Source organism: Hevea brasiliensis, chromosome 4 (genome assembly GCF_030052815.1).
Source record: "Hevea brasiliensis isolate MT/VB/25A 57/8 chromosome 4, ASM3005281v1, whole genome shotgun sequence".
In the NCBI taxonomy this organism is placed as follows: Eukaryota; Viridiplantae; Streptophyta; class Magnoliopsida; order Malpighiales; family Euphorbiaceae; genus Hevea; species Hevea brasiliensis.
In genome coordinates, this window is record NC_079496.1 from 13,332,211 (window position 1) to 13,349,675 (window position 17,465).

At 32.8% G+C, this 17,465-nt stretch overlaps 2 protein-coding genes, 1 long non-coding RNA gene and 1 other non-coding gene across 4 annotated transcripts; all 4 read right to left on the reverse strand.

Moving 5' to 3' along the window:
* Positions 1–4,209: 4,209 nt before the first annotated feature.
* LOC131179643 (small nucleolar RNA R71) lies at positions 4,210–4,316 on the reverse strand. Its single transcript, XR_009148532.1, has one exon. It is a non-coding gene; the product is annotated as a small nucleolar RNA R71 (small nucleolar RNA).
* A 3,848-nt stretch (positions 4,317–8,164) lies between these two features.
* LOC131179397 (BURP domain protein RD22-like) lies at positions 8,165–9,129 on the reverse strand. Its single transcript, XM_058146229.1, has 2 exons — positions 9,096–9,129; positions 8,165–8,946 (listed from the first exon to the last, which is right to left on the reverse strand). The coding sequence occupies exons 1-2, from the start codon at positions 9,127–9,129 to the stop codon at positions 8,198–8,200; spliced, it is 783 nt and encodes a 260-aa protein (XP_058002212.1). The 3' UTR covers positions 8,165–8,197.
* Positions 9,130–12,328: 3,199 nt separating this feature from the next.
* LOC131179398 (BURP domain protein RD22-like) lies at positions 12,329–13,099 on the reverse strand (the record flags this gene model as incomplete). The annotated part of the gene is made up of 1 exon (XM_058146230.1): positions 12,329–13,099. A coding segment is annotated over one exon (735 nt), but the record flags the coding sequence as incomplete, so codon positions are not given.
* Positions 13,100–13,283: 184 nt separating this feature from the next.
* LOC131179530 (uncharacterized) lies at positions 13,284–13,695 on the reverse strand. Its single transcript, XR_009148429.1, has 2 exons — positions 13,553–13,695; positions 13,284–13,390 (listed from the first exon to the last, which is right to left on the reverse strand). It is a non-coding gene; the product is annotated as an uncharacterized LOC131179530 (long non-coding RNA).
* Between the last annotated feature and the right edge of the window lie 3,770 nt (positions 13,696–17,465).

The window sequence follows — 17,465 nt, forward strand, 5'->3', positions numbered from 1 at the left end:
TCAATTGCATAACATACCACTAAAGCCCTAATTTCCATAAACCCTAATTTTTCCATCTTACTAATTCATGCAATTCCATGCAACTTTATTACACTAATCATATATACCACATCATAAAACATCACAATACATGTTTAATTTAGATCAAACTCATCAAACCCCCAACCCTAACAAGCTGGCTGAAAATCCGACGTTCCCCAAACAACATGATTTCTTTCATTTTTCTTGTTATTTCCATTTACTCAACCTTAATTCTATGGGTATATAATGACTTAAATTAGAAAGGTGGCTTACCTCTAATGGAGCTCTTCCCAACTCTTTTAATCTTTAAGTTTCTTCAACTTTTCTTGCTATAAATCTTCTAATCAAGGCTTAATTAGGGTTTTTCTAGGGTTTGATCTTCAAAATTTGGGGAAAAATTCAAGGTTTAAAAGCTAAGAAAAATGAAAATGGAGGGAGGCTTGAGAGAGAATGGTCGGCTGCCTTAGGAAGAAGAAGGCTCATTTTTTCTTTTCATCTTTAATTAATTTTTTGTCCCTTTATATCAATATTTGTCCCTAACATTTAGTAATTTAAATTTATAATTTTTAATTGTGTCATACTTAGGTCATGGTGATGTCATAATGCTAATTTAAAATATAAAATTTCCTTCCTTTCTTTTCTTTTCCTACACTTCTCTATATTTTTAATTATTTTTCATTGCTTTAATCTCACACAATTTAATGAACATTTAGTTCAAAAGTCACCTCTAGGAGTGAATTGACCAAAATGTCCGTCATCAGTTATAATCCATCTTTTTAATAATGCCCGATGAGTCTTTAAGTTTTGATTCACTTATTGGAGATTGTTCCCTTTTTATTTCCATGATTTTCTAGTTTCCAATAGTTTTGCAATTATCCCTTAACTAAAGATGTCATGGAGTCTCACATGAATTTAGGGTAGAAACTGAATTCGCAGTCACTTCCTAGGTCGGTTACCCATCGCGGGACCTTCGGCTCATTTAACCGATTGTGCTTTGTTGGTCTTATTTTCATCCAACTTCACTTAATCTTTATCAATTTTATTTGGGGTTTTTCTATATGGCTTAAGTGTGGTTTTAGACATTCTAGCCGTTCGGGCAGACACTAGTCACCAAAACAGTAGAATGTATTAATTACTTAATATGGGGGTGTTACAAAATATCCACACTTGATGAAGTCCAACATTGATCAACATTCAAAATCTTTTTTTTGTTTCCCATTAAAACCGCACTTAATATGGGATATAATATATTTCATTAAATTTAATCAACGATGTAATATAATATAATTATTATTTTATTTTTATTTTTATTTTTTTTATTTTTAAAAATAATAATTATTTATTATTGTTATTATTATTATTATTATTATTATTATTATTATTATTGTTGTTGTTGTTGTTGTTTGAATATTTAATTTATTTATGATGGTAATATCATGAGAGTACTCGTGGCGAACGTAGCAACAACACTTAAGAAAGTCAATAGATTAGGCATTTTCGGATATGAACCAATCTTAATGCACCATTATATTAGTTAGTATATTATTAAGTTTGGAACTAATTTGTTTTCAATATTTAATACTTTGCCAAATTTGAATTTTATATATTGAGTGTTAATTTTCCAAACCCTAATATAAAAATATATATATTTTATACTTCTATTTATAAATTTTGAAATATTATATTTTAAAAAATATATAATTTAAATATTTTAAAAAATATATAATTTAAATATTTTAAAAATATATAATTTAAATATTTTAAAGAATTATTAAATTTTACAATATAAATATTACAAAATATTATATCCATTACAAATTAAATATATAGAACTAAATAGAATTGAACATTGATAAGTGCATAATTTATTAATTTTACTCATATCACATTTAGTGTTTCTAGGGTATCTTTATATCTAATTCAGTTGATTAAAGTATAATTATCTATTAGGCATACGTTTAGAGAGTTATTGGAATAATTGTGTTAAATTTTAGCATTACAATTAATTTGACTCTTGCTGTATTTTTCAGGGTTTTGGTGAAGTCCCAGAACATAGAAGTGTGGAAGGAAGCTTGGAAAGGTCGAAGGATTGAGAAGCGTTGTTGATACAAAGTACATGGGTCGTGTAAGCACAACCACGGACCCGTGTAACATTCTACCAAAAGAAATCCAGAGAGTCGAGGAAGAAATGAAGTACACGGGCCGTGTAACTTGACCCGTGTAAATCCTGGAGACCCGTGTAACCTTCTGTGCCAATGCAAGACATACCCATTCAGCTCCAGTAAGTTACACAGCCCTGGGCCATGTAGTGATACACGGGCCGTATATCCGTCAACAATCAGTTTCCTGATTTTGCTCTAGTTGCAGTTTTTGACAGAGAGAAAGACTTTTAACACCTCAAGGACTCTAAAAACCTAACCCTAGACCATTTATTATAAATAGAAGAGGTAATAGCCGACACAAAAGAGATCAGACTTTCATTCTCCATTCACATTCTAGATTTCTTCAATTTTCTTCTTTAATTTTCTGTAAGCCATGAATATGAGTGGCTAAGTTTTTAATTCAGTTAAAGGAATTCAAGTTCTTTTGCATGATTTGTGAGACCAGGTTCTTAATTTAATTTATGTCTTTTTGAATATCTATTGTTTTCTGATTTCATTGTCTTTGATCTATTGAATGATTTGCTAAAAAGGCCTATTAGTTAATTGTTTGATGTGATCAATTACTAGTTCATCTTCATAATCCATAATTGTTGTGTAAGATTGAACATGAGTAGCAATTAGGTTTTATTGATTATGATCCCAGTTTTCGATAATAACCTAAGGAGACAATAAGGTGAATTAAATGATTTATGCTTTATAAATTATTATTCAGCTTAACTACTTCCTATTCTTAAAGCAGTTATTAATTTGATGAGGATTGCTTAATACCAATTCAGTTAATAATTAGAGTCAACAAGAGTGCTGGGCTCGAATTGATGAGTATAGGGAAGTTAGGGATTTTACCTCGCTATTTGGTAAATCTATGTTAAGCAATCAATAAGAGATAATTATATTTCTTTTGTCTATGATCAAATCAATGCATTGGAATGCAAATTACTTTGGACTGAAGTTTGTTTAATTTGAGAGTTTCATATTTAATTTTAGTTCTTAATTTCTGATTTTTAATTTCTTCTTTGGATTGCAAATTACCCCCCCCCCCCAACCTTTATTTCTTCTTCCATTACACAAGTGCCCAAAATTTTATAATTTAGTCTCTAGGGTTCGACCTGGATTTATCACTTACTACAGAAAATATTTCATAATTGGTGATTTCAGTTAATTTAATTTCTGGTGGATTCAACAGCCATTAAGAATTTTGGCACCATTGCCGGGGACTGAAATTTATTGGATTTCGTGTTTTTGGTGTTAGGATATTCTGTTATTAATTTTGTTGACGAGTTGTTTTTGTTTTTAGGTTTTTGGAAAAAATTATGGTGTTACTATTCATCAACAGATTTTTGGTTGAATTAGGAGGGCGGCCCATACCTATTTTGAAGGAAACGACGTTCTGATCAAGACCATAGGATTTTTTGGCCCCACAAAATTCCATCGTTTTCTAGGGTTTTGAGGCTTTTTTCTGTTTTTACTTTGATTTCTTTTTGTATATGACAAGAACTTCTCAATCTAGTGAGTTGATCTTTGATCTAGAAATAGAAAAAATAGCTAAACAGTTGAGAAAATTGGCTAAGCAAGCTAGGCAGATTTCGAGTATATCTGAAGGAGTCCAATCTTTAAGGGAGTTAAGTTCGGATTCAAATTCAGATTCAAATTCTGAAAACGAAACCATGACTGCTAGAACCTTGAAAGAGTTGGCTGCTCCTGATCTAAACCAATAGCCTTTGTGTATTCAATACCCTGCTTTAAATGTTGCTTTTGAGTTGAAATCTGGACTAATCCATTTGTTGCCTAAGTTTCATAGTCTTGCAGGTGAGGATCCACATAAGCATTTAAAGGATTTCATGTTGCGTGTTCCAGCATGAAATCTCAAGGAGTTTCTGAGGACCAGATTAAGCTTCGAGCTTTCCCTTTCTCACTGGAAGGAACAACTAAGGATTGGTTGTATTACCTTCCTTTTGGATCCGTCAACTCATGGAATGGGATGAAACAGATATTTTTGGAGAAGTATTTTCCTGCTTCCCATGCTGCCAACATAAGAAAAGAAATTTGTGGCATCCGGCAGTATAATGGAGAGAGTTTGTATGAGTATTAGGAACGATTTTAGAAACTGTGTGCAAGTTGTCCCCATCATTAAATAAGTGAGTAGCTTTTGATTCAGTATTTCTATGAGGGACTTCTACCAATGGACTGCAGTATGATAGATGCTGCTAGTGGAGGAGCTTTGGTTGATAAGACACCGGAAGAAGCAAGGAGGCTGATTGCTAACATGGCAGTAAATTCTCAGCAGTTTGGAATGAGAATGGATCACTCACCTATGAAGGTTAATGAGGTAAGTACATCTAACCTTGAGAAATAGATTTCTGATTTAATTTCTTTGGTGAGGTAATTGGCTATAGGGAACATGCAAACTGTTAAGGTATGTGGAATTTGTTCAGGTTCGGGTCATGCTACTAACATGTGTCCTACGTTATAAGAGGATGAATCAATGCAACATGCTAATACAGTAGGAAATTATGGACAGCCACAACACAGGTATGATCCCTTTTCTAGTACTTATAATCCAGGATGGCGAGATCATCCCAATCTGAGTTATGGGAATCAACCGGTGCAAAACCGATACTAGCAGTAAAGAACACAAGTGAATCAACCACCTCCACCTCCGCCTCCCTCAAATCAAGGTATGTCACTTGATGAAATTGTTAAGGCTTTAGCTAACAATACACAACAGTTTCAACAGAAGACCAGAAATAGCATTCAAAATATAGAGAGGTAGATTGGTCAGTTAGCTTCATCTGTGAGCAAACTTGAAGCTCAAGGTTCTGGAAAGCTCCCATCACAAACAGTCATGAACTCCAGAGAAAATGCGAGTGCTATAGTGTTGCGGAGTGGGAAAGAAGTTGATAATCAGACTCCACATGAGCCAATGAAAAAGAAGAAGCAAGGAGCGAAGGAGTCTGAAGTTCCTGAAGTTGAGGTAAATACTGAACCTAAACTGAAGAAGGTTAATAATTCTTTTCTTCCTCCATTTCCTTGCAGGTTGGCCAAGACGAAGAAAGAAGAACAAGAGAAAGAAAATTTAGAGACTTTCAGAAAGGTGGAGGTGAATATACCTTTGCTTCATGCGATCAAACAAGTTCCCAGGTATGCTAAATTCCTTAAGGAACTATGCACTACAACGCGCAAGTTGAGAAATAATGAGAAGATCAGCGTGAGAGAAAATGTGTCGGCATTAATTCAGCAAAAATTACCCCCTAAGTGTAAGGATCCAGGTTTGTTTTCTATTCCCTGTAGAATAGGTGATTCTAAATTTGAACGTACAATAGCAGATTTAGGAGCATCTATTAATGTTATGTCAAATTCAATTTTCCAAACTTTGAATTTGGGTCCTTTGAAAGAAACCAGTGTCATTATTCAGTTAGCTAATCATTCGAATGCTTACCCATTGGGAGTAGTTGAGGATGTGTTGGTACAGGTTAGAGAATTGATTTTTCCTGCAGATTTTTATATTCTGCATATGGAGGATAGTGTTCCCACATCAAAGTCAGCTTTGATTTTGTTTGGAAGACCTTTCCTAAAAACTGCCAAGACAAAAATTGATGTGGATGATGGTACCTTAACTATGGAGTTTGATGGAGAGACCGTCAAATTTAATATCTTTGATGCCATGAAGTATCCTGCTGATGACCATTCTGTTTTTTCTATTGATGTTGTTAATACATTTGTGCAGGATGTTTTTGAGTTAAGTATGGAGGATGAGTTAGAAGTGGTGATTAGTTAAGGAATTCAAGAAATCAGTACCAATTAGCCGTTAAGTTTAGAGGTTCAAGATGCATTAATGGCATTGCAATCATTACCTCCTGTTCCAAAAAGGTATGGAGTATCAAAGATTGACTTACCTATATCTCGCACAAAATTGTTACCTTCTATGGTGTAGGCACCAGTTCTTAAACTCAAGCCTTTACCTGAGCATTTGAAGTATGTTTATTTGGGAGAAAGTGAGACATTTCCAGTTATCATCTCAAGCAATTTGACAAAGATTCAAGAAGAAAGATTGACTAGGGTTCTGAGGGTACACAAGAAAGTAATTGGATGGACAATAGCTGACATCAAAGGTATAAGTCCATCAGTGTGCATGCACAGGATTTTACTGGAGGATGAGGCTAAACCAAGCAGAGAAGCTCAAAGGAGGTTGAACCCATAGATGATGGAGGTTGTGAAGAAGAAGATTTTAAAGCTACTGGATGCAGGAGTTATTTACCCAATTTCAGACAGCAAATGGGTAAGTCCAGTCCAAGTAGTGCCAAAAAAATTAGGAGTCACTATGGTAGCAAATCAAGATAATGAACTTGTTCGAACAAGGATTCAGAGTGGATGGCGAATGTGAATAGACTACCGTAAGCTAAATTCAACAACAAGGAAGGACCACTTCCCACTGCCATTCATTGATCAGATGCTTGAGCGGTTAGCAGGTAAGTCTTATTTCTGCTTTCTCGATGGCTTTTCTAGATATAATCAAATTGTGATTGCACTAGAGGATCAAGAGAAGACTACCTTCACTTGCCCTTTTGGAACTTTTGCTTTTAGAAGGATGAACTTCGGGCTTTGTAATGCACCTGCCACATTTCAGAGATGCATGATGAGCATATTTTCATATTACATTGATACTTGCATTGAGGTGTTCATGGATGATTTTACTGTGTATGGTGATTCATTTGATGCATGTTTACATCATTTGACTTCTGTTCTTAAGAGATGCATTGAGAAAAATCTTGTTTTGAATTATGAGAAGTGTCATTTTATGGTGGAACAGGGAATTGTTTTGGGTCATGTTGTCTCTAATAGGGGTATTGAGGTGGATAAATCTAAAATTGATTTAATTGTTTGATGTGATCAATTACTAGTTCATCTTCATAATCCGTAACTATTGTGTAAGATTGAACATGAGTAGCAATTAGGTTTTATTGATTATGATCCCAGTTTTCGATAATAACCTAAGGAGACAATAGGGTGAATTAAATGATTTATGCTTCATAAATTGTTATTTAGCTTAACTACTTCCTATTCTTAAAACAGTTATTAATTTGATGAGGATTGCTTAATACCAATTCAGTTAATAATTAGAGTCAACAAGAGTGCTGGGCTCGAATTGATGAGTATAGGGAAGTTAGGGATTTTACCTCGCTGTTTGGTAAATCTACGTTAAGTATTCAATAAGAGATAATTATATTTCTTTTGTCTATGATCGAATCAATGCATTAGAATACGAATTATCTTAGACCGAAATTTGTTTAATTTGAGAGTTTCATATTTAATTTTAGTTCTTAATTTCTGATTTTTGATTTCTTCTTTGGATTGCGAATTATCCCCCCCCCCCTCCCCCCAAACCTTTGTTTCTTTTTCCATTACACAAGTGCACGAAATTTTATAATTTAGTCTCTAGGGTTTGACCTGAATTTATCACTTACTGCAGAAAATATTTCATAATTGGTGATTTCAGTTAGGATATAGATAGTTCAGAAGGAATTTTAATCTAATTTAAAATGAGTTTAAGTATTTAAATTATTAATTGGGTTTAGATTTATGCCAGTAGGGTGATTCTGTAAGTACCTTATCAATTATCATTATTAACTATGGCAATTGGTAGTAGATAGTAGTGAAGGAAGTGGTGGCAAATGGTAGTTGATGGTGGTGGTGATGAGGATAGTAACTAGTAGTTGATGACAACAGCGGCAATGACAATAGTTGCTGATGGTGGTTTTCAAGTAGTGATAGTGGTGGCTACTGCTTATGGTTGGTAATTATAATCAAATTATAGCAATGAAAAAATAATCAAAATAAGTAATACAATTGCATACATTTTTATATATATAAATAATTACATTAATTAAAGTGTAATAGGTTGCATAATATAATTATCAATCTATTACATTAAATTATTATTATATAAGTAAACAAAATAATGGAAGAAGATATGCATTCCATTATTATAATTTCGATTACATCTTACTAAACATAATCTAGTTAGGTACCCAAACAATGGTATCACAATTAAGGAAGTGACAAACTGGAGGTCCTCCAGGCTTAACCTTCAGGATCTGGAAGGCAATGTGCTTGGGGTTCCAAGCTGATGTATCTGCGTGGCAAACTGCAATGGCTTTAGCTTTGGAGCCATCAACGCCTTCCAGTGGAATCGTGTAAGCCTTTGTGGCATTGATTGTATGACAGTAAAATACAGCATATGCATATCTCTGCTTGTGGCACACTATTTGATTATCTCCAATCATTTTGATTCCCTTTAAAATAGTATACTCCTGTTCTCTATTCTCCTTTTCTGCCTCATTCGCAAGCGCCTGAACTTTCTTCCCAAACTTTGTAATGACAAAATCAACTAGTGATTCTAAAGAGGTAGCACAATATTTATTTTCTCCCCTAATATTTGGTGCCTCACAGTCTTCAATTATTCGTTTTGCAAATTGAGCTTCCTTTGACGAAGGTTTTATTGAAAAATATTTGAGAATTTGTGGTAACATATTGCTTGAAAATGGTATGGTTTCAGCAATTTTTCTTGGCAAGAAATTGGAGGTTTTGTTTGATTTAGTAAAATTAAGGGTCATGATTTTGTGAGGAAGGAGATCATCATATAAGAAGAATATGGTGGTTTTACTTGGTATGAAAACTTTATTAGATTTTCTCAATTCTGGCCAATATGCAGTTCCATACTTGTTCTCGTTAGATCCCCCATCCCCAGTGGAGGTTGAATTCCATTCTTGAATTCTTAGATTAAGCGACAATTTAATTAGTATTTGATTGAAGCAAAATAATAATAATAATAATAATAATAATAATAAAGCAACTTGTAATGGATTGTTTGTCACTAATACGACAATTGAAAAAGAAAGAGAAAATGAAACTAACCAGGCTGTAAAAGGTCTTGTAGAGCTTTGGGCATGGAAGTGTTTGGTAACATGGACTTCCAATACACCTCTGCAGGTAAAGAAGCATTGCTTCCTCTTAGAGCAAGCTGCCAAACTTACATTAATTAGTTTCTATATATATATATATATATATATATATATATAAGCACAGTTATTTTTTTAAAGATAATTAAGCATATATAGAAGAGAATTTAGCACTTACACAGAATAAAACATAGATGGAAAGAAGATGAAACTCCATAGGAACTCCAAATGATATCTACTGAAAATTTGGAGCGTTTAACAATAAGAAAATTGTGTGCAATGAGTGTGAGAATATTAATTTATGCACAAACCAGAAACAAGGCTAGCTGGAATAACAAGGACAGCACTCAATAATCTAATACCCAAGACAAAGGACAAATGAAGTCCTCCGCCGAAAAAGGCTCTAGCTATCTATCTTGGACTGACTTAAAGATTTTTCTCTACCAAAGGATGCTATTTTAGACTAGGAATTTTTTTTTTTTGACCTTATATAGATGGAGTGGCGGCTGTCCAACTAAATTTATGTGGGTGCGATGGAGTCAATATTTTATGTGGAGAGCGTGAAATTACCCATCAATCTCTATTTTACATAAATCTCTCATGACTTGATAAGCTTGTCTTTGGATAACAAAGAAAATTTGCAAAAATTTTAATGGGATGGAGCTGCCTGTTAATGTAACATGTAAATTAATTTTCAAAGATAATTTTCAAAAAAAATTAAGAAAAAATAAAAGAAACGAAATGCCAATAGGTTAAACGAGCTGGGATTTCGGCGATGGGTGACATTACTGGGAAATGATAATGAGTTCAGTGTAACTCTAAATTCAAGCCAAACCCTATGAGACCCTTAATGAAGACTTAATTAAGGGAATTTCTATGAAGTGATAAGGCAAAGAAATGAAAGAAAATAAGCAAAAAGCAAAGAAAGATAAGGCATTATCAGGTATTATGAAAAAGACAGACATAAACCTGGAAAGAGCCAAATTTGGTCAATTAAATTTGAAAGTCTAATATTGACAAAAATGAGAGAAATTAATTTAATGAAGCTAGATTAATTTAATTAATTGAGATTATGAAAATTAAATATAATTATTGAAAAGTCAAATTGTAATTATTATAAACTTCAAAATAATTACAAAATTGACATTTCTATTTATTTACAAATATGCAATTGAATATTAAATTAATATATATCAATAATTGATCAAATTTTCTGCCATCTTCTTCCTTGTTCCTGTCCATATGCTCTCTCCCCACTTTCTCTCAAAATTCCTTCCTTCCACCATTGATACACCATCATCCAAGCTCCCAAATACTTACCTACCTTCATAAATTTTATTGGAAACTTAGAGAAACCTTCATATCCATCCTTGAAGGGAAGAAAACACATCAAAATCTCAAGCAAGAATTCTACCAATAAGTGGTTCTATAAGGGAAAGTGGAGTTTTGATTGAAGTGAAGGTTGATTTAGGCTAAGGAGAGCTTGAAGACAAGGTTAGTGCTAACAATCCCTATCAATTTTGAAGTTTTAAGAATTTAAGTTAGGGTTTTGATAAAAAAAATTAGGGTTTTGTGAATTGATGCTTAATTGACTTTGTTGAGACCATTGTTGACTATTAGAAGTGCCATGAATGTCAATTGAAGTTGATGTTGGGAGTGCAAATTTTCCATGTAGGATTTCTAGATCTTGAGTCCAGTATGGTTTTTAGGCTATAAGTAGAGTTTTGTTGCTCCAATTGATGTGAGGTCAATTGGAGATGAAACCTACGACAATTTGCTACATTTTTCATGAAGAGACTATGCCCAAAAACTGACCTTAACATGACTTAAAAATTACTTGAATTCGGGTAACCCTAATCTGGACCGATTGTGCTTTGTTGGTCTTATTTTCATCCAATTTCACTTAATCTTTATCAATTTTATTTGGGGTTTTTCTATATGGCTTAAGTGTGGTTCTAGACATTCTAGTCGTCTGAACAGACACTAGTCATCAAAACAGTAGAATGTACGGATTACTTAATATGGGGGTGTTACAAAATATCTACACTTGATGAAGTCCAACATTGATCAACATTCAAAATCTTTTTTTGTTTCCCATTAAAACCGCACTTAATATGGGATATAATATATTTCATTAAATTTAATCAACGATGTAATATAATATAATTATTATTTTATTTTTATTTTTATTTTTTTTATTTTTAAAAATAATAATTTATTATTATTATTATTATTATTATTGTTGTTGTTGTTGTTGTTATTGTTGTTGTTTGAATATTTAATTTATTTATGATGGTAATATCATGAGAGTACTCGTGGCGAGGGTAGCAGCAGCGCTTAAGAAAGTCAATAGATTAGGCATTTTCGGATATGAACCAATCTTAATGCACCATTATATTAGTTAGTATATTATTAAGTTTGGAACTAATTTGTTTTCAATATTTAATACTTTGCCAAATTTGAATTTTATATATTGAGTGTTAATTTTCCAAACCCTAATATAAAAATTTATATTTTATACTTCTATTTATAAATTTTGAAATATTATATTTTAAAAAATATATAGTTTAAATATTTTAAAGAATTATTAAAATTTTACAATATAAATATTACAAAATATTATATCCATTACAAATTAAATATATAGAACTAAATAGAATTGGACATGTTTAGTAGCATTTGGGGTTATGATAATCAGATTTGGGTAGGATATAGATAGTTTAGAAAGAATTTTAATCTAATTTAAAATGAGTTTAAGTATTTAAATTATTAATCGGGTTTAGATTTATGCCAGTAGGGTGATTCTGTAAGTACCTTATCAATTATCATTATTAACTATGGCAATTGGTAGTAGAAAGTAGTGAACGTAGTGGTGGCAAATGGTAGTTGATGGTAGTGGTGATGAGGATAGTAACTAATAGTTGATGACAACAGCGGCAATGACAATAGTTGCTGATGGTGGTTTTCAAGTAGTGATAGTGGTGGCTACTGCTTATGGTTGGTAATTATAATCAAATTATAGCAATGAAAAAATAAATCAAAATAAGTAATACAATTGCATACATTTTTATATATAAAAATAATTACATTAATTAAAGTGTAATAGGTTGCATAATATAATTATCAATCTATTACATTAAATTATTATTATATAAGTAAACAAAATAATGGAAGAAGATATGCATTCCATTATTATAATTTCGATTACATCTTACTAAACATAATCTAGTTGGGTACCCAAACAATGGTATCACAATTAAGGAAGTGACAAACTGGAGGTCCTCCAGGCTTAACCTTCAGGATCTGGAAGGCAATGTGCTTGGGGTTCCAAGCTGATGTATCTGCGTGGCAAACTGCAATGGCTTTAGCTTTGGAGCCATCAACGCCTTCCAGTGGAATCGTGTAAGCCTTTGTGGCATTGATTGTATGACAGTAAAATACAGCATATGCATATCTCTGCTTGTGGCACACTATTTGATTATCTCCAATCATTTTGATTCCCTTTAAAATAGTATACTTCTGTTCTCTATTCTCCTTTTCTGCCTCATTCGCAAGCGCCTGAACTTTCTTCCGAAACTTTGTAATGACAAAATCAACTAGTGATTCTAAAGAGGTAGCACAACATTTATTTTCTCCCCTAATATTTGGTGCCTCACAGTCTTCAATTGTTCGTTTTGCAAATTGAGCTTCCTTTGACGAAGGTTTTATTGAAAAATATTTGAGAATTTGTGGTAACATATTGCTTGAAAATGGTATGGTTTCAGCAATTTTTCTTGGCAAGAAATTGGAGGTTTTGTTTGATTTAGTAAAATTAAGGGTCATGATTTTGTGAGGAAGGAGATCATCATATAAGAAGAATATGGTGGTTTTACTTGGTATGAAAACTTTATTAGATTTTCTCAATTCTGGCCAATATGCAGTTCCATACCTGTTCTCGTTAGATCCCCCATCCCCAGTGGAGGTTGAAATTCGATTCTTGAATTCTTAGATTAAGCGACAATTTAATTAGTATTTGATTGAAGCAAAATAATAATAATAATAATAATAATAATAATAATAATAATAATAATAATAATAAAGCAACTTGCAATGGATTGTTTGTCACTAATACGACGATTGAAAAAGAAAGAGAAAATGAAACTAACCAGGCTGTAAAAGGTCTTGTAGAGCTTTGGGCATGGAAGTGTTTGGTAACATGGACTTCCAATACACCTCTGCAGGTAAAGAAGCATTGCTTCCTCTTAAAGCAAGCTGCCAAACTTACATTAATTAGTTTCTATATATATATATATATATATATATATATATATATATATATATATATATATATATATATATATATATATATATATATAAGCACAGTTATTTTTTTAAAGATAATTAAGCATATATAGAAGAGAATTTAGCACTTACACAGAATAAAACATAGATGGAAAGAAGATGAAACTCCATAGGAACTCCAAATGATATCTACTGAAAATTTGGAGCGTTTAACAATAAGAAAATTATGTGCAATGAGTGTGAGAATATTAATTTATGCACAAACCAGAAACAAGGCTAGCTGGAATAACAAGGACGCACTCAATAATCTAATACCCAAGACAAAGGACAAATGAAGTCCTCCGCCGAAAAAGACTCTAGCTATCTATCTTGGACTGACTTAAAGATTTTTCTCTACCAAAGGATGCTATTTTAGACTAGGCTTTTTTTTTTTTTTTGACCTCATGTAGATGGAGTGGCGGCTGTCCAACTAAATTTATGTGGGTGCGATGGAGTCAATATTTTATGTGGAGAGCGTGAAATTACCCATCAATCTCTATTTTACATAAATCTCTCATGACTTGATAAGCTTGTCTTTGGATAACAAACTAAATTTGCAAAAATTTTAATGGGATGGAGCTGCCTGTTAATGTAACATGTAAATTAATTTTCAAAGATAATGTCTCGAATTTTTGCTTCTTTTCAAGCCTTTTGTTAGAATTATGACTCGAAATCTTAGTGGGATTTGGAGAGACATTTTCCTAATTTGAGTGGGGGAAATATTCTTTAATAGGATAGAGGAATATTTTCTATATAAAGTAGAACTTTTATTTTAGTGTTATTCTTAAATTGAGTAGGACTTATAATCAGATTAGGATTGAGGGATTTAACACTATAAATAGGAGAATGGTGAAAAGGGTTATTTGGCTTTCAGCTCATGGAGTGAGGCTGTCGCCCATTGTAGAGAGGGCTTTGCCAATTACTGAGGATTTGGCTCTGCCCATTGATGAGGGACACTTGCCCATTGCATTGGAGAGAGATTTCGGCCTAAGGTGGAGTAAGGACATAGAATTCAAAAGGAAAAAATTCTTGTCCATTAATGAGAGGGCTCTTACCCATATAATTGAAGGCATCCTTTGTGGTATAGTTTTGTAATAGTAAATATATTGGGTTATGTCTAAAGGAGACTGAGAGGGACTAACTAATATATTTACTATGAGCAGTTATGTAGTATGGGTTCTCTTGGGTGTAATTGGATTTATGGGTAGTATAGCTTTGAGCTTGTAATGATGATTTATTACTATTGATTGTGAAAGATGGCATGCCCATGTATGTAGCCCTATGTTGAGAGGGTGAACCACGTAAATATTGGTATTTTGTGTGTTTTCTTTGTTTCTTTGTAGTTTATACGCCGTGGTGTATAACAAATTGGTGTCAGAGCACGGGGATGATCTTGGTGAATTTAATTGAAGGTGGAGCTATTGTGACATGTAGAAAGTTGCTGATGCAATAATAGTGATGGTGGAGAGTTGAAATTGAGGTTGAGCTCTTGATGCAAAATCAAGAAAGTTGATGATGCGAAAATTTTTTGAAGAAAGAAGCAAGTTACACCCAAGATGAAGATTGAAGAATAGAGATTTGAAGGATTCAAGCTCAAGCATGGAGATTTGATGATTTGATGACACCTAAGAATTTGAGGCATGCAATGGTTGATGGATTTTGAGTCAAGGTGGAGATTGTTAGAATTATAACTCAAAATCTTAGTGGAATTTAGAGAGACCTTTTCCTAATTTGAGTGAGAGAATGTAACGCCCTCACTTTAGGTAGTTCGTACATTCTACTATTCCAGTAACTAATATCTGTTTGGACAGCCAGGATATCTAAAACTATACTCAAACTAGAGTGAAGAGTCATAAATTGATTGAATCAAGACTAAGAAAAATTAAGAAAAAATAAAAGAAACGAAATGCCAATAGGTTAAACGAGCTGGGATTTCGGCGATGTATGACCTTACTGGGAAATGATAATGAGTTCAGTGTAACTCTAAATTCAAGCCAAACCCTATGAGACCCTTAATGAAGACTTAATTAAGGGAATTTCTATGAAGTGATAAGGCAAAGAAATGAAAGAAAATAAGCAAAAAGCAAAGAAAGATAAGGCATTATCGGGTATTATGAAAAAGACAGACATAAACCTGGAAAGAGCCAAATTTGGTCAATTAAATTTGAAAGTCTAATATTGACAAAAATGAGAGAAATTAATTTAATGAAGCTAGATTAATTTAATTAATTGAGATTATGAAAATTAAATATAATTATTGAAAAGTCAAATTGTAATTATTATAAACTTCAAAATAATTACAAAATTGACATTTCTATTTATTTACAAATATGCAATTGAATATTAAATTAATATATATCAATAATTGATCAAATTTTCTGCCATCTTCTTCCTTGTTCCTGTCCATATGCTCTCTTCCCACTTTCTCTCAAAATTCCTTCCTTCCACCATTGATACACCATCATCCAAGCTCACAAATACTTACCTACCTTCATAAATTTTATTGGAAACTTAGAGAAACCTTCATATCCATCCTTGAAGGGAAGAAAACACATCAAAATCTCAAGCAAGAATTCTACCAATAAGTGGTTCTGTAACACCCTAGGCAAATCCCACATCGACAAAACACGGGAGAGATGCTGGATTTATAAGTTGATGGTTCATAACCCCTAGTGACGCGTTTTAAAACCGTGAGGGCTTTGGCCCAGAGCGGACAATATCCCTAGTGGGCCGGGCCGTTACATTTGTGGTATCAGAGCCGCTCCACGTGCAACCTTGAACGATGGTGGGGCAAACCTCAGCGAGGACGCTGAGTCCCATAAGGGGGGTGGATTGTAACACCCTAGGCAAATTCCACAACGACAAAACACGGGAGAGATGCTGGGTTTATAAGTTGATGGTTCATAACCCTAGTGACGCGTTTTAAAACCGCGAGGGCTTTGGCCCAGAGCGGACAATATCACTAGTGGGCTGGGCCATTACAGGTTCTATAAGGGAAAGTGGAGTTTTGATTGAAGTGAAGGTTGATTTAGGCTAAGGAGAGCTTGAAGACAAGGTTAGTGCTAACAATCCCTATCAATTTTGAAGTTTTAAGAATTTAAGTTAGGGTTTTGATAAAAAAAAATTAGGGTTTTGTGAATTGATGCTTAATTGACTTTGTTGAGACCATTGTTGACTATTAGAAGTGCCATGAATGTCAATTGAAGTTGATGTTGGGAGTGCAAATTTTCCATGTAGGATTTCTAGATCTTGAGTCCAGTATGGTTTTTAGGCTATAAGTAAAGTTTTGTTGCTCCAATTGATGTGAGGTCAATTGGAGATGAAACCTACGACAATTTGCTACATTTTTCATGAAGAGACTATGCCCAAAAACTGACCTTAACATGACCTAAAAATTACTTGAATTCGGGTAACCCTAATCTGGACCGATTGTGCTTTGTTGGTCTTATTTTCATCCAACTTCACTTAATCTTTATCAATTTTATTTGGGGTTTTTCTATATGGCTTAAGTGTGGTTCTAGACATTCTAGTCGTCTGGACAGACACTAGTCACCAAAACAGTAGAATGTACGGATTACTTAATATGGGGGTGTTACAAAATATCCACACTTGATGAAGTCCAACATTGATCAACATTCAAAATCTTTTTTTGTTTCCCATTAAAACCGCACTTAATATGGGATATAATATATTTCATTAAATTTAATCAATGATGTAATATAATATAATTATTATTTTATTTTTATTTTTATTTTTTTTTCTTTAAAAAATAATAATTTATTATTGTTATTATTATTATTATTATTGTTGTTGTTGTTGTTATTGTTGTTGTTTGAATATTTAATTTATTTATGATGGTAATATCATGAGAGTACTCGTGGCGAACGTAGCAACAGCACTTAAGAAAGTCAATAGATTAGGCATTTTCGGATATGAACCAATCTTAATGCACCATTATATTAGTTAGTATATTATTAAGTTTGGAACTAATTTGTTTTCAATATTT